This window comes from Ixodes scapularis, unplaced genomic scaffold, assembly GCF_016920785.2.
Source record: "Ixodes scapularis isolate PalLabHiFi unplaced genomic scaffold, ASM1692078v2 PGA_scaffold4__175_contigs__length_147842914, whole genome shotgun sequence".
In the NCBI taxonomy this organism is placed as follows: domain Eukaryota; kingdom Metazoa; phylum Arthropoda; class Arachnida; order Ixodida; family Ixodidae; genus Ixodes; species Ixodes scapularis.
This window is the reverse complement of record NW_024609879.1, coordinates 102,419,860-102,446,377: the sequence shown is the minus strand read 5'-3', so window position 1 is coordinate 102,446,377 and position 26,518 is coordinate 102,419,860. Positions and strand designations below refer to the sequence as shown.

General features: G+C 47.7%; 1 protein-coding gene across 1 annotated transcript; it reads right to left on the bottom strand.

Moving 5' to 3' along the window:
• Positions 1–25,289, bottom strand: LOC8031560 (ornithine aminotransferase, mitochondrial). The gene is made up of 8 exons (XM_029985335.3): positions 24,939–25,289; positions 19,929–20,128; positions 14,427–14,651; positions 4,936–5,159; positions 3,606–3,778; positions 1,631–1,823; positions 741–879; positions 1–226 (listed from the first exon to the last, which is right to left on the bottom strand). The coding sequence occupies exons 2-8, from the start codon at positions 20,104–20,106 to the stop codon at positions 57–59; spliced, it is 1,302 nt and encodes a 433-aa protein (XP_029841195.2). The 5' UTR covers positions 20,107–20,128; positions 24,939–25,289; the 3' UTR covers positions 1–56.
• Positions 25,290–26,518: the final 1,229 nt, after the last annotated feature.

Below are 26,518 nucleotides of genomic sequence, written 5' to 3'. Positions count from 1 at the left end.
TTGCTTAGGTCGTTTGTTTTTAATTGGAAGACGATGTTGGATAAAGGGGGAAACAGTCATGGCCTCTTGTACTGGGTGATGGCATCGCCGATGATGTTAATGCACTGGCGCAGTTCTTCCTCCGTGATAACCAAGGGTGGCGCCAGGCGAATCTTGTCCCCGTGGGTCGGCTTGGCGAGCAGTCCTTTCTCCTTCAGCTGAAGGCACAGCTCCCAGGCATCCAGATCTGGACAAATGGCAACAGACAGATGCTGGATTCCCAGTGCGCTTCTTTCTCGTCAACCCTCGTATGAAGCAGTGGAAAATGTTCAAGACACTATGGTTTTGGGAATTCGTCTGCCCAAGTTGCCTTATATCTGGCTAGAGCCCAATGGTTAAGTTAAATAAGGCCAACAGCTGACAAACTTCCAGTTCCTTATCAGCCTCATCTACTGACAAGTGTTTTGCCCCTATAGTTTGTTGCAGGTTAAGAGTAGCAGAAGAATCTCTAGGGGCAAATGCTGGAGAGGAGGAAACCGCCAATCGTGGCAAGTGGAGAGGTTTGTGGGAGGATCCTGAGCTTGCAACAGACCATAGTTGGCAGTGCGGCAGCTCTGTGACAAAATGACTGGTTAATTAGCAAGCTGTTTTTTTTTTCTTCACTGATTAGTGCAACCTTTTGTCACCGTCCCAGCTAATAAATACAGTAGGCTACACCTTTTCCCCTTGTGCTAGCTCATTAAACAAAACCGTGCCATTACCTGGTGCAACCACGATGGCATTGAGGAGTCCTTTCCCGCGCACCAGTCGTACCCGGTCCTTGGGCAGCTTGTTCAGCTCTGCCCTGAGTATGTGACCCAGGCGTTCAGCATTTTCGGCCATCTTTTCCTCCTCAAGAACCTGCATAAAGTATGTCATTCGGCTTCTGTCACCACTGTCGTCTCTTCCGCACTCCTCTATGGAACCGATTTCAAAATGGCTTTCTTCGTAATCGGAAAATTGTGGCATTTGTTGTTTGAGACCAAAGAATTTAACTTTCAACCTACGTTTTCAATGCTGCCCCGCAGAGGCTACCGTAGAGGTGTATTAGGCGGTTTTAGCACCATGCTGCTGTAGGCTACTATGGGCGTGGCAACACTCCATAGTAGCGCCGAAGAGCTTGTTTTGAAGGTGCTGTGCAAACTTCCTGTAGCAATGCTGCTCTGTACGGCAACGCTATGCTAAAAATACCTACCGGCTCTTCTAGTTATCTTGCCACCAGTTCTTCGGATTTCAGAATGAACCCTTTACCAGTAAGCCTCTGTGCTTGCATGCACACTCTCCCCTGACCGTTTCTTACTGCCGTCGCCATTTTCGCAGGGTACTGTCTTGCACGACCAACATTGTCCTCACCTGTTCACGCATATTTACTAGTTTGCCTTTGACGATTATTCTTTTGAGTGTCGGAAGTATGGGGCATAAAAGCAATGAAAACCAATACAACGGCACAATGCCAATGTGTTCCGATGGACGGAAATGCATTGGGCTGCCCTTCGTTTGTAGTTTGCATAGTACCCCCCAGACGAAGTTCGTGACTCGAAAAAGGCCCGTCCCAAGTTCAGAAGGAGCTTCTCCACATTTCTATGGATCGGTGTCGTGCGTGACCACCCACCCGAAGCGCGGTGATTGCCACCCTGGCGCCGAGGGGGTTGCCGCCGTAAGTGGAGCCGTGCTCGCCGGGCTTGATGACCAGCATGACTTCGTCGTCTGCCAGCACGGCGGACACCGGATAGACGCCGCCAGACAACGCCTTGCCTAAGGTCACAATGTCCGGACGCACGTCGTCGTGATGGACGCAAAGCCGCCTAAATGGATGCAGAAAGAAAAGGTGCCACGTCAGGGTCCCCACCGTTGCCTAGCTTTGCAAATTGCATACGGCCACTTAAATGTTTGTTTCTGTAGTTTTACTCATATCTATAGGTTTCTTACTAGTATGCAAAGTGTAAAAGAGGACTTTCATAACACTGATATTACTTGTCAATAGCAATTTCCTGCCTTCCCTCCCTCTCCCTTTTCTGGTGGAAGAAAGTGTTCCAGGACACAGGCCTGAACCGTGTCCTAGAATGTAATAGTGACCACCATTTACTATAGTATTTTAATAGCAGTAAGGTGAAGCACCGGCCTACAAATCCCCCGTTGGTGGACTTGAACCCCGGTCCAGGCACCCTGAATTTGATCGAAGCCAATTGCGGGAAAAAGTACACCTACTCCGACTCAGCTTTAGGGACTGGGGGCAAGTTTAGACCGCCGCCTCAGCTGGTCTGGCACTTTAACTCCAAAATTGTTTTCTACGGCATTTTCACGTCGCACCATTCTGCCTTTATGTTCGATACGGATTGGATGATGTTGGATGAATCCTTGAAATACTTACCTATGGCAACCACCAGACAGTTCATAACAACAAAATGGTGGAACATAGTGACGTTGGTGAGAACACCCCCTAAATATGGTTCAGTTTTCTCAAATAAATCCGAAAAACACTCTCTAAATTTTCGTCAGAATTTCAAGATCCTTACAAAACAACAACAAACAAAACAACTGAATTTTACAAATAATTTTTATAAGAGCACAGGGTCCGCAGTTCTGAAGAAAGGCCAGTTTCGTTTCTTTGAAATTTCTGACTACTGACAGAAGGGGTTTAAAGCTCGTCAAGATTCGTTCAGGACAACACGTGATACCTGTGGGTCATGACAAAAGCCATGGTTTAGGTTTCTAGTTGAACCATACTATTTGTGTGCTTCATAGAGGAAGGAGGGGCAGTGCTTTATAAGAGCAACAGCTATTAACCCACATATTTCAATGGAGGGAAGGGCAGCTGAAGTGCCACATGTCCGTCGTTGGTTTGGCACAAAAAACTCCCAAATTTGAAGGGCAGCTGAAGCTTCCCAGCAACTGCCGTACTATGTTCAGGAGTTCAATTATTCAAAAATATTGACTGTTACTGATGCAATACGTCTTTGCAATATTTGTCATGGGATAGTTATGATTGAGCAAAGCGTCTACGCCAAATGCAGCTGCAGAAATATGTGATACATGTGAGTTCTGAAGAATTTGAAGTATGTGAATATGTGATACAGGTGAGTTCTGGTGAATTTAAAGTATGTTTGTGTCATGACTTTTTTAAATTTTTTATGCGGAATTTAAAAGAGATTGAAAACAGTACAGTTGAACTCCAAATTTTAGAGGTTGGATTATATAACAAAAATAAACTGATAAACATTGATCTTTTATCGGAAAACAAACTCTGAAAAAGGCCCTTCAAATTTCCCGAAAAATTAACTCCGAAACCACGGAATCCTGCCTATAACGTTAATTGTGTGCCCCCATGCTCCATCTCACTAAAACTGCAGTGCAGCCAAAGCTGCAAGGGAAAGAGTGTATGCCAACCTGTTCAAGAGGAGGGAAAGGAGGAACGGGAGAGAAGAGCTGGGATTCCCCCGTTCCTCCTTTCCCTCCTCTTGAACAGGTCCGGATACACCATTTCCCCTGTAGCTTTGGCTGTACTGCACGGTTGTAGTGAGACAAAATATAAATAATTTTGCTAATAAAAAAAAAAATTAAGAGTGATTGACTCCAAGTTTGCTCACTTTCCTGTGCGGCCCAAGCCGGTCTGGATCTCGTCGGCTATGAAGAGCACCCTGTGCTGGGTGCAGAGCCGGCGGACACCCTTGAGGTACCCCTCGGATGGCACCACCACTCCGGCTTCGCCTTGGATGGGTTCCACCATGAACGAGCATACGTTGGGGTCCGCCAGGGCACGCTGTTAGAGAGCATAGCCTTGAAGTTGATCTCTACGTGTTTGATGTGCAGTCTTTCTGGCTGATACCAGATGAGATGCAACGTGATCGCGTTTCTTAGCCTGCTGTCATCGATTTTGTTGCCTATAGACCCTTTGTGAAATTTTTAAATTATGCATAGATCACGCGCGGCCGCCTTTAGTTGGTCATGCACTGTGAGCACGCATTAGACACGAGCGCTGCTTCAGCAGTTGGGCTGTACTTGCGTCTAAACACGTTTTACTCGAGTGCTGCATCGGTGCTTGGCGCAAACTCTAAAACAATCACGGGCTTCACGCCGGAAGCGATGAGACCAATGAATGGTGGCTGTGCATAATCTACCTAAGTATGCATCATTTCACATTTCGGAAAGCGTCTACTATTGTATCACCGCTAAATTTAGTTATCACGACGAACCGGATGCATACGATCTTGCGGTTAAATGCTAGATATGCTATCGCGCTTAATAATATACTAATGTAAAGAATTGCTCGACGATCAACGGGATTGATCCGATAGAAATGCGTCAGCATTGGTTCTTTCTCACCCCTTTTTCATTTGTTTAGGACCCCTTGTCATTCGTTTATCACCGCTTTTCTTAAAAAAGGCTTCAAGTACACCTAAGCACTCATTGAGTTGTGATTGCGAAAGCATGCACGTCGTTCGTCCACTCTCTTTATTCCTCTGCGGCGTATTTGCGTCCACGGCCGAGCACGCGCTCTCCTCGCCGTTCTGACCTTAGACGCTGCGTGTTACCGGCGCGATGGCGATGTTGACACGCAGTGCCATGGGGTGGTGGTCGTTGAAACTGACGCGCAGCGGTCAATGGGAGCCTCGTTCCTTGAAACTACGATGTACGCCAGCCAACTGGACCGAAGCCGAAACCCATCAGATTTCGGCTACACTCTGCTCCTTTGGGATCAGGGAAACTGGGTGCCGTTTGACTAGACTTTTCGCGTGGCTTCACAGCTGGGAGCCACCAGACCGCGGCGTCACTTCGAGATAGGAGTTTAGGTGCCGTTTGGTGCGGCTTCGTAGCTGATGACGTCGGCTCGCTCCATGGGGCAGTTAATGCTTTCGCATTAAAAGTATAGAGTCCCCCTGACGGCAAGGCGACAAAACTCTCAAAGGTGCGGCTTGCCTCGAGCGCGGGCAGGTCGTCGTACGGCACTATCTCGATGCCGGGCAGGTACGGCCCGAATCCCTTGTAGCTACTGGGGTCCGTGGAGGCGGAAATGGCCGCGATGCTGCGGCCCCAAAAGTTCTCGGCCGCAAACACCATCTTAGCCTGGTTGGCTGGGATGCCCTTGACGTCGTAGCCCCAGCGCCGGGCCAGCTTGCACGCCGTCTCGGCAGCCTCCACACCTGCGCACAAACGGCGCTTGCTGTTATGCAAGAAGCAACGCTGCCCCCAGAAACAATTTATTTATTCATTTCTTTCGCGCCAAGTTTTCAGATATGGTGTCGAGACATCACTGAATAACATAATTACCGACAACAAACAAACAAATTGAAACAGGAACCAAAGGCCCGAAAGATTGTGACATCAGAGATTCCGGAAGTCGCGTGGACAGTTTTTGTAGCGTGAGCTACACTGGACGAGGTTGAGCAGTTTCGCGTGGCTTTCAAAGAGCCGTGCTGCGCGAGCGCGAGGCGCAGTGACGTCACACGGCGCACAGCTGGCGCGCCGGAACCGCCGCCGCCGCCGCGTGCTCCGCCGCCACCGCGCGCGCCTCGCCGGTCTGCGCATTTTAGAGGAGTGACGTCATAGCCGCGGCAGATGCACTGGCGCTGCCGCGTGCCCAGCTGTGCGCCTCCGTTGCGCAGTAGCCAAGTCTGACGCTGCACCGGAGCCGCGTGATAGCGCCTCTCATTCTGTGCGCATAAGCTCACGCTACGTATATCCTGGTATAGCCGAGCAAATAAGCCACCGCATTTTTTTTTTGCCTCACTCTTCGGGACAATATAACTTTAAAAAGCCCCTGAAAAAAAAAATAACAATCTGGTTAAAACACAAATGTAAAAAATATACGCGAAAAAAAAAAAGCAGCAGTATTGACGGCGAGAGATATGTAATTCTGCGCGCAAAGTCCATGACGTCACGGAATGGTCATGCGCTCTTTCCACTTCTCTCCCACGCGCCCGAAATGCCGAGAGAAAAAACAAGCGGAAAGGATGTGACTACCAACTAAATCGCGTCTAGCGCCGTCAATATTGCTATAAAAAAATATTTGTTTGTTTTTTGCGTAAAATCGATTTTTTTGACGCGTGTCCCGACCAGACTGTTAAAAAAATTGCTTTCAAGGTTTTTTTTTTCAAATCGGCGCGTCTTTGATGGTCATAACAAATTACGTTATAAATGAACCTCGATGTGAAGCTACAGGGATAGTTCAAAGACACACACTCGCAGATTATTGCTTCAGTTGCAGTTGCAAACAGCTCCTTTGATTGTTCACAATAGTCTGTGCTGGGCTAAACGAAAATCCGCACGCCGTTCAAGCGGCCGAGACACCTTCTGCCCTTGTTTCGAGCTGGAAATCTCGTCCCTACAGTTTATTCTAGGCCAATATTTCACCTAAAGTTTGACCTTCATACAAATGTACTCTCTTGTCTACGCGGTATAATTTTTTTTCTTCTCAATGTTTAACCGGTTAATATATTAATCAAGATTAAAGCATTAATCAGTTAATGGGTAGGTTACGCTATGAATTCCCCATCCCTATTTATAAAGAAAGTGTCCCTCAGATGGGCCTATTTTCAAATATACCGATTTTGCTGGGATCACACAACCTTTAAATAATTTTATTTTTAAGTGTGTGCGGTAAAGGGGGAGGGGGGTATTTGTGAGTAATGTTGCCATAAAAATTTAGGCCCCTTCAACCTACGCCGTTTGGCAAAAACATGAAAGGTCTGTAAAGAAAGAATTGCAAAATTAAAATACGCATTGCCGAATGCTCAAACTGCGTCCAAATGTAGCGGTGCGGTCCAGATGCCGAAGTTTGAAAGCTTGTCGTTTTCTCGTTAAAAAAGTATATAAGCGATTTTGGGAAATTGTCAATGAGAAATTGGCGGCCGACGAAGTCCGCAAATGCTTGGAGACGAATGGCGTCGGATACCAGGAGCAGGCTCTGATACTTTGGCAATCGGTCCCACAAAACTACAAGGCGAATAGCACATAGATGTGATAATCGAATCACTCGGGGTGACAGTGTAAGATCTAAAAATGACTAAGATGGCAGGGCAAATTGTTAAAAAGGACATCTTAATTTTCATTAAATTCTAGTTAGTCTCTAAAAAGGTGAGAACGGCAAGGTGTTGTCAGCGAATTCAGTTGCCCCGCTAGACCCGCCTTCAGCGCAAGCTTCTCGAGCGCGCGGTCTGATGGAACGCGAAAAAGATCCTTGCAAATCGGAGCAAACAAAAATGTGTTGCCTCGCGAAGATGACGTGCCTTCTGATTTTTCCGCGGACCACTTTTAAAGGTAACTCTCGCCAGGTATGGCCGCACTTGTCAAGATGTGGCAGATCAACAGTACTGCGCACGACGCTGTAAGCGCGAACACGACTTCGGTGCTTTTTCGCATTTTGCTTCGAAAGGGTACTGGGGGCTCAAGCACTCTTGCCAAGCCAGTCTTGTACTGGCGGGCATCAAAAATTACCACAAATTAAAAAAAAAAAACAAAAAAAAAAACGATAGTTTGTTTGCGGTAACAATGCTGCGAAGTGTATGTGGTGTGGTTAATCCAGCATTTTCAGAACTGACCCGAAATATATTTTTCTGCTAGCAAATAATTTACCCCCGACATGGACCCCCTACATACCTCACTAAAGGCGTACCAGACAGCTCCCTTATCTTTCGTTTTCTTACGTTACGTGTAAGTCAGCGAAACAACCGTATCTCAAATGTCGCGTGCCAGGCTATCTCCCTCAATGCGCAGATACGCGCGTCCCAGGGCTTGTGGCGTAAGTTTTTGAATCGTAACGTAGCGTAAGAAGAAGGGGATGCGTGAAGCAGCCATAACATGTGATGTTCATGGCGTGCTAAGTTCCACTGCAGAACCGGCGTAAAAATAGAGTTTTCTCGTCTCTCTAGGATAAGAGCGAGAGGGAGGTTCCTCGGCTGTCTCGCCTCCAGCGTGAACTCCCTATCGTGAAAGGAACAGTCGAAGCACGACGGAAGGCAACCAGCGCGTGCTGGAAGCCAAGCATTCGAAAGAGAAGCCCTGCCGTTATTGTCCTGTCGGTAAATTCCTTATAGTAGCATGCACTCCACGCTGTGATGCGCTCATTCATAAAAGGAGTTTACAAGTACGACCGTAAACGTTATAAAGCTGACGGCGGCGTTTTGCACCAAGATATACTTGAATGCAGGTTACGTAACTATGGGAAGTGAGGCTGCACGATTACAGCTCCGTCAAACAAGGGCCGTCTACCCCGCGCAAGACTGCCCTCGCGAGCAAAATTATGAGTCCTTAGGCATGATGAAAAGAACCATTTATGAATGCCTAGATTTCGGCGTAAACACGACCCATCTGGACCCGACTGTGAAGAACACGCACGTGCGACTAAAAAGCCCGCTTTTTTCCCCAGGAAAACCGCGAGGAGAAAATTGAACGAAGACACTTAAGCTTACGTGTAGAAAAGGATTCTACACGCAGCGCATTTTTACAAGCAGCGCGCCACGTCTTCCTTTTTTTCACACGGCGCTCCGGCGGTGACATCACTCTCCCCCACCGCGCAGGCGCGGCACCCCCGCCGGCTCCACGGCTTCCGTGACGATGCATCTGCGTTGCTGTGCTTTTCTTTGTGTTTTATTTCTAAGGCGCGTCCGCTTTGACCTTGAGCGTCCCGCCGGCTTCTGTGACGAGGCACCTTCGTTACTGTGCTTTCCTTTTCGTTTTATTTTGCTGAGGCGCGTCCGCTTTGCAGCCAATCGGAATTTACATGCCGTTTCGTTCGGCCAATCTGAATTTACGTTTCGTTTCGCTCAGCCAATGGGTATTTAGGTGCCGTTTTTCGCTGCTACAGACATCAGATAACGCCGGCTTCGGTGCATGGGACGGTTAATGCTTTCGCATTAAAACTGCCGCTTGAGAACTGTCCGCTCGGGGTTTTCATTCTCTTTTCCTAGGTCACGTGCGATGACGACGAATAACTGGGAATATCTTAGAAGTAGTAAAGCCTCGGCGGTGTGCATCGCCATCAAGAAATTTTTCAGAATCCACAAAGTGTAATTTGTATGATCAGTGAAAACTCTAGACTGTCGACAACTGACAGTCTCTGGCGTGGCATATCACCCCACGTTGGTCTTCTGGCTTAAAAATAATTGTTGTATGTTTTTTTAAGTAAATGCGCGACTCTGCTTTTAATTTGGAGAATGCAGTTCATCAGAAGATTAAATTTTACAGATTACAGAATTGAAACAATCCATCGAGTCTATATATGCCCTGAAAGCTGCTCAGACTGACTTGTTTGTGTACGCTTTCAACCACGCGGTAACGCTTTCTGCTTTTCCGGGACGCGAGCGAACTGCAATCGCTCGGACCCGTTCAAGGAAAAGACCCCGGCCACTGAGATAGCACTTGGTGCGTCAACACCTCCGAAGGGTTCCACTTGGAGAGAATCCTTTGTTTCAGTCATGGCCTTTCCAATCTGTTCGCTAACGGATGTGCAATATTAGCGCTGATAGCACCGGGATGATGTTGGTGGCCTACTGAGTTAACAGATTATCTTTTTTTTTTTTCGTTTATTATTTTTTTTTTTTACAGACATTGCGGAAGCTACGTGGGCGCACGGTCTCTACAGTGTGTCCCTTTCTCTCTTCCCCCCCCCCCCCCCCCCCCCGGTTACCCGAAAAAAAAAAGATCTAATGTCATTTTGCCGCAAAAATGAACGACGATTTGCTGAACGCTCATTCTCTGCCGCTGTAGTCCAAGTTTTGGAAGCGCCCCTGGCGAGCAAATACGAATATTTCTCGGGTGCGTTTCGGTTTGCGCGTCATCGCGCTTTTTCCCGTTGCTCGCGGACGTTAAGCAAGCAGAATTTCATTGATGGATAACATTTTTCGAAAAAAAGGAAACGACAAGAAAAAAGTTAAAAAGAAAATCCCTCTCAACATCTTCATAGGACAGCGCGAGCTGCATTTTTCCTTTGTTTATTTAAACCTTTGTTTTAGTTCTTTCAGGTGCGCGTGAACAGACGCTGACGCACGCTCGTAAACGACCGTGGCTCGTCGTGCATGATCGAACGCTGCGGTGGCGCTTCATGAGCGATGCAAGCATTACACAGGCGCGTCTTACGGGCGCTCTCGCGTCGCCCTGGACGAGAGAAGCAGGCCTATATCGTAGCAGCGCTGGTGGTTCGAACCAGATGCCGAAGTTTCAGAACTAAACGGTTATCCTAGCCAGAAGTTGAAAGCGATTTTCTGGAAGTTTCCATTTCGGTAACCGACGCGCCATTCAGCTCCATGCATTCGAAGACTCCGTCGACCGCCATTTTCCCGCCGAAACTTTCAAAAGCATCACATAACTTTTTCAAGGAGAGGACGGTTAGTTCTAAAACTTTGGCCTCTGGTTCAGACCTCTAGCGCTACATTTGAGCCGAGACTCCGGCGATGCGCAGTTTATTTCGAACCGCGCACCTGTTTCGCTCAAGTCGTCTGCTTTTTGCGCAGGGGGTTGCGATGACGTCAGAATTTCTCCGAGTTCTGATTGGCTTTGATTGGAAGGATAGTGGATGTAGACCCCAATGCTAGATCCCTCAAAATCTACCCGCTATTTTTTTTTTTTAGTCATTGCGGAAGAAGTGGACAAACTTGCGCTCCGCATTAACCAACATGCTGTTTAGAAACAAGTCCGCGTCTGCCCACAAAACGTGTAGGCAGCAGTGCGCGTGCGCGGAAACTCGATTAGCGTTAAGGGAAGAGTCTGCGCGCAGCGGTGTGACGTCGGAGCTGTTTGTTGGTGTATCGATATGTAAGAATCATTATAGTCGTCAAAACGGCACAAATGCTGCCTAATACAAAAAAAAAAAGAAAAGAAAGAAAGCTATTGCTTCAATGCTTTGCAGGTCTGCGAAACGTAACGCGCTAATTTGCTTTTTCTTGTAAAAAAAAAATAATTTTCAAGCAATTTTTTTTTTTGTGCACGATCATAAGCACAGATGACGGACACCTATATGTGCTTGAGGACACCCTTAGGCCCCTGTCACACTGCTAACACATGATACAGAAGACAGCCTGCGGACAGTGTCTGAGTCGTGTTTCTTCCCTGTATGAAAGTCGCATTACAGACATCTTCGAAGCATGTATGAAGTAGAGTTCCTGTATAGCTACCTACGGTAGCAGAGTTGCGCATTCAGCCTCGGCGAGTGGCCGTAGGGCCGGCTTTCCCGCACGAGCTGGATGCTTTGCTCCTCACGTGACTAAATTTGGCGAATAGCGGCGCCGCGCGCGCCGCCGCGCATGGAAAACAGGAGAGGAGGAAAAGGAGGCGGAAAGCAGGGGAACATACGTCGGGGCAAGAGAAACGTCGGCGGAGCGACCGTAAAGGTGGCTTTCTTGCAAGCCAACGGATGCCTTGCTCCTCACGTGATGGATCTCGGCGAATAGCGGCGTGGCGGCGCGGGAAAAACAAATGCGCAACTCTGGCTCCCGTAGGGAGCCTATACAGGAACTCTACTATGAAGTCGCTTCGAACACGCCTGTGGCGTATCCTCAGATAATTCTGTCATCGTGTCTGCAGACAACTCTGCCGGTATTTTGTATGATGTAGCAACGCCGTAACTGTCTGGCTATTCAGAAGAGAAAAAAAGGAAGAAAACTTTCAGCCGTTCCACTCTGGTGAAGAAGGAAGACCAGCGGAGCTGTACAATGGAAAGTAATGGCCGGCCGCAAGTCGGCGAGCCAGAGTGGAAAGGCTGCCGCCATCTATGAGCGACGGCGGCACCCAGATATGTGGCCTGCCGCCGTCGCTCATAGATGGCGGTAGGTGTCCAGAGTTCGGTGTCTTCATTTCTTTGCGGGGGACACAATCCTGGGAAAACTAGCTAACAGCTTCGCTGTAAAAGTGTGTGTGCGTAGTCTTTACTGCCCTTAAAAAAGGATGCGCCCGCGGATCGCGGCCACCGCGGCAACGGTAGTCCAATGGGGTATCAATAATGTATCATCCTTGGGGCGCTGAAGGGCGGACGCACTGCGGTGCCCGACAATCTGAAGGGCACACACTCTGAGGGACCGGAGCGCTTCGCCAATGCACAGATTATCTTCATTCGAGGGAAGGGCGTATAGCTTGCTTTAGAAGCGATCGCCTTGTATAGGACATCAATCATACAGACAAAGCCCTCTGCATAATGACAATAACCGGCAGGCGCGTATCTCTACGCACAAAGGACGGCAGGAACACAGATTCGTTTGCGAGTCCGTATACGACGGTATTTTTAAAGGGCCACGAAAGGATACGGATTTTCTTTTTGGGCGAACCAAACTTGACACGTCTATAAAGCACGGAAGAGGTATTATTAGATTTCGCTTACGGCGCTAGCTTTCGCTTACGCCGCTTTGTTGGCGCTGCTGTCGACGTGGCACGCATGCGCAGACGCTTCACCTCGCGCCAATTCGGTTTGTGCGCACGCGCAGTGCCTACACCCGGTGTGGGCAAACGCGGGCTTGTTGGTAAAACAGGGCTGAAGATCATCAACGAGGTCTCTCTTCCGAAATCAGCGTAAGCTTTTATTTATTTATTCCACGGAATTTCGAGTTACCCAAAACTATGGCGCCTAGGAACGCGTCTCCTCTGACCGGTGTTTTTACCGGGTCCAAAAAAGTGGTACCTCTATTTCCGCCATGGTGACGTCACACACGTGTCACGATGCCGCCGGTCGCGATCCTGGCGGTGTTCCAGCAGCGATGGCGCACGTGGCAGACGCCCGTTCCGCTTGCAGGTCGCTCTACAGCTTGACAGTTCGCGGAAAGCTTCGACAGGCGGGAGTCGGGTTGCCGTGAGCCCGTGACAACAGCGAACACTCGCGTCTTCTTGTGCCCTTTGACCGGAAACTTCTACGACCAACCGCCAGGATCGCGACATCCGACAGCATGACATCCCGCGCGTTCCTGACTTCATTTGTGGCCACTTCGGGGCCACTTTGGATGCATGGGTGGAATTAGAGCCACTGAATGAGCTGCGCTTAGAGTATCGGCACTCCGTTCCCCGGCATTCTTGTGGGCGCCGCCATTTTGGCTCGTATGCAGAGCAGACGCAACTGCCGATCGTCATGATTCAAAAGTGCGACTTCCTCAGCATTAGATTCGGTGTTAGGAACCTCATGCAATATTGCTTTGCTCTGTCACGAACTGTTGAAACATTTGTAGAGAGCGGAAAAGTGTTTCCTGTGATTTCAGATAAAGCTTCAGATAACTGGCAACCATGATTTTACGACACAAAATGGCCAAGTGTCGTTACTCTGAAGCGTAGCTTATTTAGTGGCACTAGGTGGAATAGGACGCTAAATACTCCAGTCGGAGGCCCGTTCCAGGGAACCGTACTGCCGCTGGGGCCAGTTCTTCAGTGTTGTATTAACTGTGGTGTGCCCCACCTGTTTCAACCAATTGGAGTGAGCAGTGTGGCAATCTGGATAGGTTCGTTTTCAAGACCGAACGCGTAACAAGTATTGCCAGTAAAAAGTTTCCGTTTGAAACAGAAACAAACAAAAGAGAAGTGCGAGGACCAAAGCATAAAAGTATGTACCCTACGCTGGTAAAAAAATATTTTACCGTAACATTTAAATTTACTAGTTCAGCCATATCTATTGGTCACAATTAGCCATTTTTTAAGTAAATCAACCACCGTGAAAAAAAAAAAAAGAATTGAGAGGATGATTGCGTGACGCGATACGAATTGATAGCGTCAGACAGTCCGTCGATGATAGTGCGTGCGTTCCAACCTAACACCGAAGGTGCGACCGTCGGCGCCTACACATCGACGACATTTTCTCTCACGGGCGCGTTTACGCCGTAGAGCAGCCTTTCCTTCCTCCGGCGTATGTTTCGGCCGCCGCATCCTTCGCGAAAGGCGATCCCACACAGAACAGCTTTCCATCCTAACAACCAGGGTGAGACCGAGCGAATGGGCGACCGAAGGCGAAAAAGAGCAGGTGGCGCCCTTTAGGCGCAAAAGCTAACTACGATAAGCCGGCGTACACTCGGTTCGTTTTAGGCAACACGACACTCGCCCAGAGCAAACTCAATACAACTAACACTGTAAAAAAAAAAAAAAAAAAAAAAATGTTGGTGCATTTGGTTTGGGTTACTTATTTGTTCCTGCCGTATGCTAACCATAGAGTTAGTAATATAATTAGCTCATCGCGGCCAAGCCAACGCGCCTAACTATATCGTCTGCTTTCTTTCTATTTTCCTTTCACTCTCATTTTCATTCTTTCTTTTAGGACCACCGATGTCAGCGCTTACTTTTTGCCGCGTTCTGCTCCCGTCTTTACCCCCCTGGGGCTAACCTAGGCGAACCAAACCTTCCACGCAACATTTAGCGCAAGCTCAGGAGCAGTTTGGGTCTTGAGACCGCGCAAGAAACACCATGCCCGTCCAACCGTCCCGACGTCACTTCCAAGAGGCCGCACCCACCGGTGTTCATGGGTAGCACCTTGTCGTAGCCCAACAGGCCGCACAGGTACTCCTCGAACTCCCCGAGCGCCGTGTTGTAGAAGGCCCGGGATGTGAGGGTCACGTACTCCGCCTGCTCCCGGAGCGTCTGCACGATCTTCGGGTGGCAGTGGCCCTGGTTCACCGCGCTGTACGCGCTCAGGAAGTCGAAGTACTGCCGACCCTCCACGTCCCACACGTGGACTCCTGCGATCGATCAACAAATCAATCAATCAATCAATCAATCAATCAATCAATCAATCAATCAATCGTTAAAGTCATGTTTGTCAGGCCTGTGGACGGCTGGCAGTTCTTAGGAGGGATGCACGCACACGGGGCGAAAGACAAAGAAATGGCTAGCCAGTAGTAATCTGCACTACACTCCTCTGTGAACTACTTAAAATTACCTGTGAAGAACTTCGCGTCACAAGTATACAACCTGTCACACACAAGTTCAATGTGTGTCAATGGATGGCCAGATCCCCACACCACAGTCACGGGTGTCCAAGTCACGAGGAGGATTAACTATAGACATGGGTTACTACGAAATAGAATAAAGGAGAGTATAGACCTGGAGAAATAAAAGATGAACAGAATGAAAGACGAAAGACGTGCGGCTTTATCGACGTTCTTCCATTTCCTATCCGGCTACACCACATGAGGGTGCTGACTTGCCAACGAACTTATTAAAGCTAGGAGCTTGCAGCATACGTATTACACCGACAAATTTGAAACAAAGAACTCACGTCGAGGGTATTACAACGAATGACATACTACGAAAACGTAACTGAAGTTGTTTCAATGAATATTATCTAACAAAACCTACAACGAATGTATTGCAAATAATAATTTTACTACGAACTGCTTACACAACTAAGTTATTAGGATGAATAATTTACGTTAGAAAGATTACATCGAAGTTATTACAACAAAAATAGTTACAACAGAAAACATACAACGAAGTTACATAACAAACCACTTGCAGACGCTGACTTTACAACAAGAAACCTACCAACAAAGAAACCACAACGAAGTTCTTATAACGAAGAACTTGCAGACGCTGACTTTAGCAAAAGAAACTTACAACGAAGTATATAACGAAGGACTTTTAGACGCCGACTTTACAGCAAGAAACCTACAAAGAATAACTCTAAACAAAGTAATTACAAACAACTTAGACTCAGCAGGCACAAGGCTAGCGGTGCCAAAACATGGATGCTACGATTATGATCCGCTTTGACGTATCCCTGCGCTCCCCCCGTGCGTCAAGTCTTTCTACATCTGACTGATTTAGTAGTTTACGATGACGCTCAGCAAATTTCTAATTTAAACTATATACTTATTTTTACTGATTAAAAAGTTAATCAACATATTTTAGTTAATTATCTGACTCATTGTCAGGATTAACCACCTACATTAAGTCAGCCTTGCCGTATAACTCCCCTGCACAAACTGCATTAGTGCATTTTCACGTAGTTTTTTTCTGAAAATTAATTTGTTCGAATTAAAAAGCAGTTTAAACTTTTGTGAATCATAGTGAGAGGTACAGTTTTGTTGTCAGAGTTCGTGCTCACAAACTCCCGGCGTCTCACGGATCTTTATTCTCACGCCTGTATACTTTTGACAACAAGATACACAACTTGTGATCTGGATGGGTTATGGAAGCCTCATTTCACGAGCATATACGGATGGGGGCCTGATAAAGAACCCGGCACCTGGGGCGGTATTTTATTGCCAGCAAGTTGTTTGCGAGCAAACCCCAAGACGCAACCCTCGTCAGTAGACCTCTTTTATGGCGGGTTGTTTATCTAGGAGTTCCCCCTATACACAACAGCCGACAACATTCCAGAGCAATGCGCAATACCCGAGGAACATCGAAAACAGACCGCACCTACTACTACAGCCTCCTAAGCTGCGAACGATTTCTGATGTCGCGCTTACGGAGCCTGCGTAAAACGCTTCGCTCTTCTAAGAATGAGGTTCTACACATGCGCAATGCCCATCACAGCGCTCGTGAGCAGATGTGGGAACTCAAAAACATTGAGAGTTTATGTGCAGGGTTCGTAGCTTTCGCGCTTATTTTAGTATCGTTAGACGTATTGAATCGACAAAGACGGTCGGTTTCTTTTTTTGGTAAATATAGACGCGCTTAGTTGAAAGTCGGTTAGAAGACTGAAGACAGTACCAACAATATTTAACCATTAATTAATTATTTAATTCGTGTATTCTGCCCTTATTTAAAGACCCCGTTAGGAGGAATCGCCATTTGTTGCCTAAATACTGTTCGCAGTGGTGCCCCAGCCTAAGGGACGCAATTAAGACATCAGTCGACCCCCATAAGGACTCAAACCAGCACATGATCGCGGTCGCATGAAATTGCAACTGGTTTAATGAAGTCTATAAAATAAGAGCGTTTTGCAACCCCACACAAAGGAAGCGATGCCGGCAGAAATCTAAAACAAATCAGGGTAAAAATGACACCTGTTTTTCGTCTGCCTCGAGCTGCGAATAGCACCACAAACGCCAGTTGTGCGCTTACAAAGACAATGAAAAAAAAAAAAAAAAAAAAAAAAAAAAAAAAAAAAAAAACTCAAATCACAAGCACATTATTATTTATTAGTTTTGTTACTCCTTGCCCCCGCAGCATGTACCACGTGACACAAAAGAGACAGAGAGAGAAAAGCCTCGCCCGCTCGCCTGCATTTCCGCCGTCGCCCGTGCCATCTGCTAGAACCCCATTTTAGGAAATCGACGGTTCAGGAAGTTCTGGTATGAAAATATGTGTGAACATGCTCCAGCGAGCGCGGGCACTCCCTCGACGAAGGCGGAAAGATCCTGCTGACTCTATTGAACTGTGGTGACACTGATTTGGTTCCCCCAAAGTCTCTCTTTTCGGACTTTTTCGGATTCATCCGAAAACGCGGGAATGGCGCCGCATTCTTGAATTGTCGTCACTTCCAGTATGGGCGAAAATTTTGTTTTGCTGTCGCCACGCCAATAGAAGACATTTAGGATATAAGCGGAACCGCTACCCAATCTCGTTTTGCCTCCCGTCTATTTTTTTACTATTTGCAGGTTGAAATGAATCATTATTTTTTCGTCGCCCCTACCGGATATGCCTACCAGGTGGCTGGGACGAGAGTAAACGAAAAAGGTCAATTGTGGCTTATCTTTTTGCCCCAAAGTTCGTTCTAAGATGCCCCTCCCCCAAGGAGGTCAGAAGCAGGGTGTCAAACCATAGCCTATGGTCAAACCATAGCTATGGTCAAACCGAAATGTTTTTCGTTCCGGTTTTCGTTCCGGTTCAGGAAAAACGGTTCAGCTCCGGTTCAACTCCGAAGTGAAAAAAATAAAGGTTCAAACCGGTTTGAACCGGTTCGTACTCATATGCTGCAAAAACAATTGACGACTGCAAAAGATAAACTATGCATATTTTATACAAGTGGCACATATAAAAAGCAAAGTCTCGCATTACTGTGTGGAACCAACGAGCTAGTGCTGGGGCACCTCGGGACGCGGCTGGAGCGCGGTTCAATGTCAGACAGCTGACCGAAGAAGCTGAACATCGTCAAGCATATCCGGGGAAAAACGGCACCTCTGAGACGATAAAATGAACTTCAGTGCAGAAAAGGCTCGCTCCACGCTGGCCTGGGTCGCAGGCACTCCCAGGGCTACTTGCGCCAATGCGCCGAGTTCTGGATGGCGCTCCTGTCTCTCTTCCCAAAACTGCAACACGTTAGCGTCCCTTGAAAACCGCGGCTCCTTGTCTAGCATTTCCAGGAGGCATGCTATATAAAGGGGGTTACTGTTACCTCGAACGTGCACTCCAGCCTCAACCTCTTTTTCCTTGAGGAGCGCTTCCAGGACGTCTGCCGGATCTTCTGGAGCCGCCGCAGTTTCAGAAGACAAGACAACGTAGAATCTTGCTCGCATTGCAGAGCTGCGATCCGCCTCCAAGCCTTTGTGAAATGCAACGTGGCCCGATATGTTTCGCTCAGGGGTGAAAACATGGCGGTAGCGGGGACCAATGTACACTGCTGCACAGAAGACGTCCATGTCAAGAAGTTGTCGCTCCCTCTTTCTCATTGACTGGACAAAGGCCTTTGCTAACGGCGACGATATCTGGGAAGTGTTCATGAAATATCTCAGCCATGCTCCGTAGAAACCTCCTACAGTGAACTGTTCATTCTGCAATGTCTTCGTCGCCACTTCTGCCGGGCGAAGCGATACTGCGAGCATTTCGACTTCCGCCCATACGTCTTCAGCCGACCTGGAGCTTTCTTCTTTTGAGAGCAACTCTCCAGCGAAGCCTCTCAGTTCAAGTAGCCTGGTGAGCATATGCAGCGTGAACATCCACCGCCTTGGACAATCAACCATTGGTTTCTTCAATCCTAGCTTCCTAATCAGGCACATAACACATTGGACACGTAGTTGCTTAACAAGCGCACGGCTTTCTCCGGATTATGCGAATATATATATATATATATATATATATATATATATATATATATATATATATATATATATATATATATATATATTACATTTTTTGTTGTTTTTCTCTTTAGGTTACATGTGTTTTTTGGTACGCACTCTTGACGCGACCTGACTTCGAGTATGAACCGAAAACCGCATGGAAAACATATCGGTTCCACTCCGGAGCGAAAAAAATTATTTCGTTCCGGTTCAACTCCGGTTCGAGAGAAAATAACGTTTTTTTTTTTTTCCGGTTTTCGGTTCGGGTTCGGTTCAATAACCTGGTTAAAAGTACTAGGAGAGGGCACGTTGCAATATTGGTGAAGCCTAGTCATAAAAAGTTTAAACGATGTTGTGGCCAACATGACCGTAGATCTCTCTGGCAATTGGTGCGCGTGACATGTCACGTGTGAGATGGATGGTTGATTGCAGAAGGACCCCTTGCAGGCTTGCGCGCGCTCCGTCCGGTAGGTTTTATCAGATCGAAAAATAGACTGTGGTGTATTCTAGTACCCCATGGCTAGACGAAGGCTAGCTACGGGCACGTGATCTGGTCACGTTACTCTGGTAATTGAGGAGAGTAAGGAGGAAAATGAGAAAGAGGCGAGGCGTCAAGGGAGCATGGCTTGTGGAGGCTACGCGGCCGGCGTCATGCCCTCTCCTACCCTCCTATTCTCCTTGCCCTCTCCTCTCCTTCCTAGTTCGCGCATTTTTTCATCCTTGGAATCCTCGAACACCATCTCCCGCCAGGCGGCGCCAATTATTTCTAAAATGGCAGATTACTTCCGTTTCACCAACCGCAGTCAACCCCCTACGCCCATCGCTGCGGTCCCTCTCCAAGATCATGTAACACACACACACGGTCTTGGATTGGCTCCGATAACTCGTAGTATCCCCTGCGGTCGGTGGTAAGGTGAAACCTATGGTAGGGTGCCCATGCCCATGCTTTGTATGGCCTATGACTACTGCTCACAATAGCTTTGGATATGGCTCAACTCATAGGCTTACCTTTGGCTCTGTGGATGGCCACTGGCAGCGGATGGTAGTTGTGGGCTCCGTACCTGTCCTCCCGCTCGAAGACCTGCTCGGAGCTGAGAGGGTACAGCTTGGACTGAGCCCTCCTGGAGTTCAGCGAGCGCCCACACAGGGCGGGCACCCGCAGAAGACGCCTCGCAGCCGCACGCATGATGGGTCCTTACAATGTGTAGCTGCAACCAAGAAGGAAGCCACGCAAGAACAATGTACTTTTATTGTCTAACGAGTACAGTCCGGGGGGTTGCTTGTGAACTACATATGAAGGGCCATGGCCAACGAAATTTTTGCCGCGCAATGCTCTTTCCCGGTTCTTGCAAATGCTGGACTGCCAGTGGCGTACCAGCTTGTTTTTGGAGTGGGAGGGGGGGGGCAAACCGGAACCCCCCCGCCCCCCTCCCCAGTGCTGGGGGCGGTGCCCTTGGTATCCATTGGGCGCCGCCGGCCAGTGTTTGCCCTGCCCAGTGGCGGCTGTTTCGGGGGGGGGGGGGGGGGGGGGGGGGGGCAAAACCCATGCCTTGCCCTCCCCCCCCCCCCCCCCCGTCCCCCTTGCCCCCCCGGTTGGTACGCCCATGTCGGCTGCCCTGCAAACGGATAACACTCCGTGCGACGCGACTGGCGCGCCGCCGCGCGGCCGGTACCGAAGGTAGGCAGCGAGAACCCCAGAGAAAACGAAACCGAAACCACGCCGCGTACGTTGGTACGCATTGAAGTCGGAGTGTTGCGGTAGCGCTGAGTTCATAGCATGAAGCTGTGCTGCGTCATTAAGTGCTTCAATAGTAATGCGTCGTATCTCGTGGAGACAAAGTTTCACAGTTTTTCACCTCGCCGATGTTTTGTGGGACAGCGACAACGATGGAGCCGTGCCGTACGACGTGAGAAATTTGGTTTCCCGATCATGTCTGCCACTGTGTCGGCACGGCTGACATATTCTGCACTGCCGCTTTGCGCTCTGCGTTTGTTTTCGTACCAGTAACGCCTACATGTGTCAGCGCCGATGGGACGAACCCACACTCGCAAGTCTGCGGTGCCAATTTCGTTGGAGGAATGCCCTCCAAAAAAGTTCCGTCCCCATCCTACGTGTCGATGATATTTCCGGACAAGTATGGCACGCAATCTGCACTTCACGAAGAAAGATTCGAAAAGTAAAAAAAGTGACAAATATAAATCTAAAAAAAAAAAAAAAAAAAAAAAAAAAAAAAAAAAAAACAATGAAATTCGGAATCACTGGAGAATCGACGTTTGAGTATGAAAGTTTATGTGGTGTGCTTTCTTTCTTGATCAGCCTCCTTTTGGATGTGGAAACGCTGATACCCCGAGTTCTGTAGACAACTTTTTTTTTTTTTCTCTCGGCTTTAAAGCTACCTATCGCAAAGTGGTTCGAACTGGAAGTACCGTCCACTGGTCCCTTCCTACCTGTATAGTGTGCACCTGCCACGATGAGTGGTATTATCTGACAGCCTTTGACGGTCAAAACCAGTTCCCATTTTGTTGCGCCGTCCAAACTAAATTTCCACCTAGTTTCGCCATGAAAACTCTTTTTGTTATAATAAGTGTTGTGCCAAGTGACGGTCATGTCAAAGTACCTGTGCGCTGAAAATCAGCACCTCGCACAACAGGGTATTACACAACAGCTGACCGCAAAAGCCCTTGGCGGCCAAACCGTGTGTTGGCCGACAACTTTGTTTTCTCGGCTTTGGAACCACCTTTCGTAAAGTTGTTTCAATTGGAAGTACAGTCCACTAGTTCCTTCCTACCTCTAAAGTCTCCACCTCCCCCGACCAGTGGTATTCTCTTGACAGCCTTTTCATCATCAAAACCGGTTCCCTTTGAGTTACGCCGCCCAAACCAAATTTTCACCTGGTTTCCCTATGCCACCTTTTTTTTTTTTTTTTCTATAATAAGTGCTTTGTCATGTTACTGTCAAGTCCAAGCACCTGTCTGCCCAAATCTGCACTTTGCACAGCCCGCTATAACACAACATTTAGGGTCCAATATTGGATATCCCGTGCAGCTTTATTTCTTTATTCGTTAGAAACATAACTTTCACACCTGCTGTCTTAAAGAAACTTGGCACTCTTCGTGCACAAACTTAGTGAACATCTCACTCGCCTCCAAATATCATCTTTGCAGCACCCCTAGGTTAACAGCGACGAGCGAAATAAATTTCCCACTCAGAGCAATTAAGGTGGCGGCCGTCTTTGTTTTTCGGAAAATTACTCCAACTCCTTTTTCGGCCGCAACTAGAGAAATTACCCCTAATTACGACTCAAACTCAATATATAAGAAGTGGAGAACAGCTAAATGCCCTTCTGCCCCAGCAATTATGCAATGTCACCCTCAACTTATCGGCTCAAAAAGCAAAAATTTCGTCCGTGCGCGCTTCCGCCGCCACAGCTTGGCATGCGAAAAGGCGCCGCAGGCTGCTGAGCGCGCCTCACAGTCGAACGCCAGCTCCTCCGCTAGCGGCGCTGCGCGCGTTTTTCAGAGCGCCCCCTATAGTTCCCGCACGGAGTGTATACAGGTTTGCAAGTCCGGTCTCAGGGCGCCACCATCTTGCCCAGTGGGGTGCGCTTGGGCGCGGCCATAATCCGATTATGACGCCTTTACAAGGCTTCGCAATCGGATTAGGACGCGTCCGAGCGCACCCCAGCGAGCAAGATGGCAGCTCCCTGAAGCCGGACTTGCAAACGTGTATAGACCTTTTCTGCAAGTGCGCCGCCATCTTGAATTGACGTCACTTCCAGTATGGGCGAAAACATTGTTTTGCCTTTTCCACGCCAATAGAAGGCATTTAGGATATAAGCGTAACCGCCACAGTTTCTTGTTTTGCCTCCCCTTTATTTTTTTTACTATTTGCAGGTTGAAACGTTGGATAATTTTTTCGTCGCCCATACCGGATACGCCTGTTAGGTGACTGGGGACGAGAGTACACAGAAAAGGTCTTATCCAGAGCAAGGAAGAGGCTGTGGGAGGGCTCAGTCCAAGTTGTACCTTTCTATATATGTATATATATATAAATTCAGCATCAATGGGAAGGGAAGACTTCTGCACATACACGAAAGGTCACCAAAAAGACAAATATGGCTAAATCAACAAAGAAAAAACAATGTCCCCAAATTTCTATTTCGAAAAGGGCAGTTTTGTAACGGCTACGAAATGTGCAATTTCCGGGTCCTCGGTCAATCCTGGGTTTTGTTCGCGCCGCTGCGCGATGCGTGTGAGCGTACAGGTTCGCTACAGGTTTTCCTTGCTTGGAATACTTGGGCGAGAACGTCCCCCGCATTTCATAGCAGATGGGGATGCAATTACGCGCAACACGTCGCCGAGCAGATGCGTCGAGTCGCGTGACGCTAGAAAGCGAGGGGAAAGGAAGGGAAGGGAACTGCGGGGGTCGTGGAGAGGGTCTGAATGATTGGCATAGAGTGTTCCTTGAAACTTGACAGGAAGACGTCCGTTCTGCGCTCATATTGAAACGGTTCGACACCTCTCACTACCCAATTAACTTATAACGCGCATTTGCTAAAATTAAAACAGCAACAAAAAAAAACACATCGATTTATTTCTCCATATGGATATGAATGGATGCATTCATACAATAGTTCGTCTTTTCCTAAACTCAAGCCGAAGAAGAAACGGCAAGAAAAAGAATAACCGTTTCTACCCAATAAACAAAAACAAAAATATATATATTAAAATAAGCGAACACTTATGGTATTCAAGGCACACATATACACGTGTGTTAAATAATATTATTTGAACTGTAGCATATATTATTTCGATCAAATTTCACGCGCACGTACATACAGTACATTATTCATTTCCATATTCGATCAACTTAAACCTGCGTGCTTTATCTTATCTCACCGCGCGGGCCGTGCATTACCCTACGACCTATGCAATTAATGAGAGCTGGTATCTGCGCCAGCCCAGCAAAACTCGCCTCGCGCTCGCTCCCCCCCCCCCCCCCCTTTTTTTTTTTCTCTGTCTCTCTCTCTCTCCCTCGGCGGGACTAAAATTTTTTATTCGTCTCAAATAATAGTTTAAAACCTTCGTGCAACGCCACATAATCATAACATTTAGTTTCACCAGATGGTACTGCCTTTTGGAAGTCCGTTTTTCTTTAAAAATACACGCACGTATACGCACGCACGCACGCACGCACGCACGCACACACACAAATAAAAAACACGATTGCCAGCATCTGAATTACCCCTTCCGCCGTGAAAGGTTCCGCATATGTCTATATTCCAAGTTCATGCCCACTATTGGGGACTTTTGCAATTCCGCGTAGCGCACTGCTGGAGCTTTAGCAGCATGCTTATAAGCGCGCGCCCCATGGTCACGGTATCGCCTGAACGGTGGTGCGGTACGCGGAACAAAAAAGTCCCTATTAGCATGCATTATTTAATAGTAAATATTAATGGCAGAAATGATCATGTCTAGGAAGAGCTAGAAAACAACGAACCTCTATCTTTTCGTAGAAATCAGATTCGAAGGAAAGCTAGGCCACACACATTTCTCAGTATTTACAAATGCCCCTCTTGAAGGAAAAAAAAAAATAAAATAAATTCCTTAGGTGACAAACATTTTTGGTGTTCCGAAACTCTGCGGTGAAAATAGTCAATGAAAATAAAAATAAGAAACGAAGATTTGTGCTTTTATGTTTTGTGTTTTTATTACTGCGGCCTTTCAGTGCAGTGCGCTCGCGTACACAAGAGCTCTTTTTTAAAATCCCTAGTTCAAGTGACGACACCGAAAACGCAGCAAATCTCCGTCACAGCAATCCATTCGCACTATATTTTACTGTATCGTATGGTACGGAGTGCCACCGCGCTCTTTTTTTCGGATAACTTCAAGATGCCAAGAGAACGCCGGCACGGGTTCTAAAGATGGCGGCGCTCACGACGCTGCAGACGACACGGAGCAGACCAGCGGAGCAGACGCCATCCGAATCGGAGGAGATTGAATGGAAGAGGCACCTACCTGGGCGACTCGGCGATCCTGTTGCTCACAGATAACTGGGGAGGATAGGAAAGTTGTCACCGCTAGCGGCGTTCGTGCGGTCCAAGCAGGAGCACTGGATAGAGGCAGCCGTCTCGCAGGCGTCGACCTTGAAATTCCGCCGCGGAAGAGCAGCGGTAGCGAGGAAACGACCGAGGCAGTGCCGGTGGAAAGTTTCGCCGCCACGCGGCTCATTCATTGTTGCGAACAAGGAGGGTTGTGAAACCCAGTGAAACCGGTGTGCGGAGCATGTGCGGAGACGGCGGGGATTCCGGCAGGCCGCCGACCGGCGCGCCTCCGGTGCCTCCGGTTCCTTCTCCTATTTCGTGACGTCACGTTGTACATCTTGGCTTAGTTCGTCGTGTCGAGCCTAGACGCCGCCATATTGGAACACCCACACTTTGTTTTTATGCATATTTGCTAGGGATGCCGCGAACCACCCTAGCTTCGAATTCGAAATGTTTCGATATTTTCGAACCGAACAGATGTTCGAAATCGAAAGGTTTCGATATTTTTCGACCGTACGGAGGTTCAACTTCGAAAAATTCGCAACTTTCCGATATCGTGGGGCTTCGAAATCGAAAAGTTCGAAGCTTTCACGGTTTCTAAAAGTTCGGGGTCGATTATTTCGAATATTTGTTTACTTGAAGTTCGATAAATTCGAAGATTCCGAACTTCCCTAATTTAAAATTTATAATTTCGAATGTTTCAAATTTCTTTGGACCTAAAATTCGAAAAATCGAACGTTTTGAATTCTTAAAGACATAAAGGTCGATAAATTCGAAGATTTCGAATTTCTTTCTACATAAAGTTCGAAAAGGTCGAAGGTTTCGATTATCTTTTAGAGCTAAATTCGAAAAAAAAAAAAGAAAAAAAAAAAAAAAAAAAAAAAAACTTAGGAGGTTTCCGATGTCTGTGAAGTCCAAGTGCGTATAGTTCGAAGTCCGGTTTTCAGTTTCAAATAACGTTTTCACGCCTCACTGGTTTTCACGAAATCAGGTTTAGAAAAGTTCGGGTGTGATATTTAGACTGCGTGAAGTTGGTCAGGCAATTAAATGAGACGACGAGTGTCCCGGATGTACTGGAATATTTGCCAGTGCAGATTGACGTGTGACAATAGATCAGTAATTGTGACCGCCAGCCCGGGGTGGCCATTAACGTGCATCACGAAGTAGTGATCCTACGAACGCACTGTTTAACGATACTCATCCAATTCGAAAGGGCCAGGGGCAGGCAGGTGGTTGAGGCCCAGAAAACCCTTGAAGTGATCTGGCAAACTGCCCCCCTACCCCCTTGCACGCTGGTAGTAATCCGATCGAACGCCGCCAGAGTGACGCTGGCGATGCAAAATCCTGAGACTGGGAATGAAATCTGAAAGAAAAAGTGTAAGAAGACAGAAAAAAGGGGACAGGACAACGCCTCAAACTCAGCTCAGGACAACGTCTCAAACTCAACTCAGCTGAAAACTCAGCTTAGGACAACGTCTCAAACTCAACTCAGCTGAGTTTGAGACGTTGTCCTGTCCCCTTTTTTCTTTCTTCTTACACTATTTCTTGCGAATT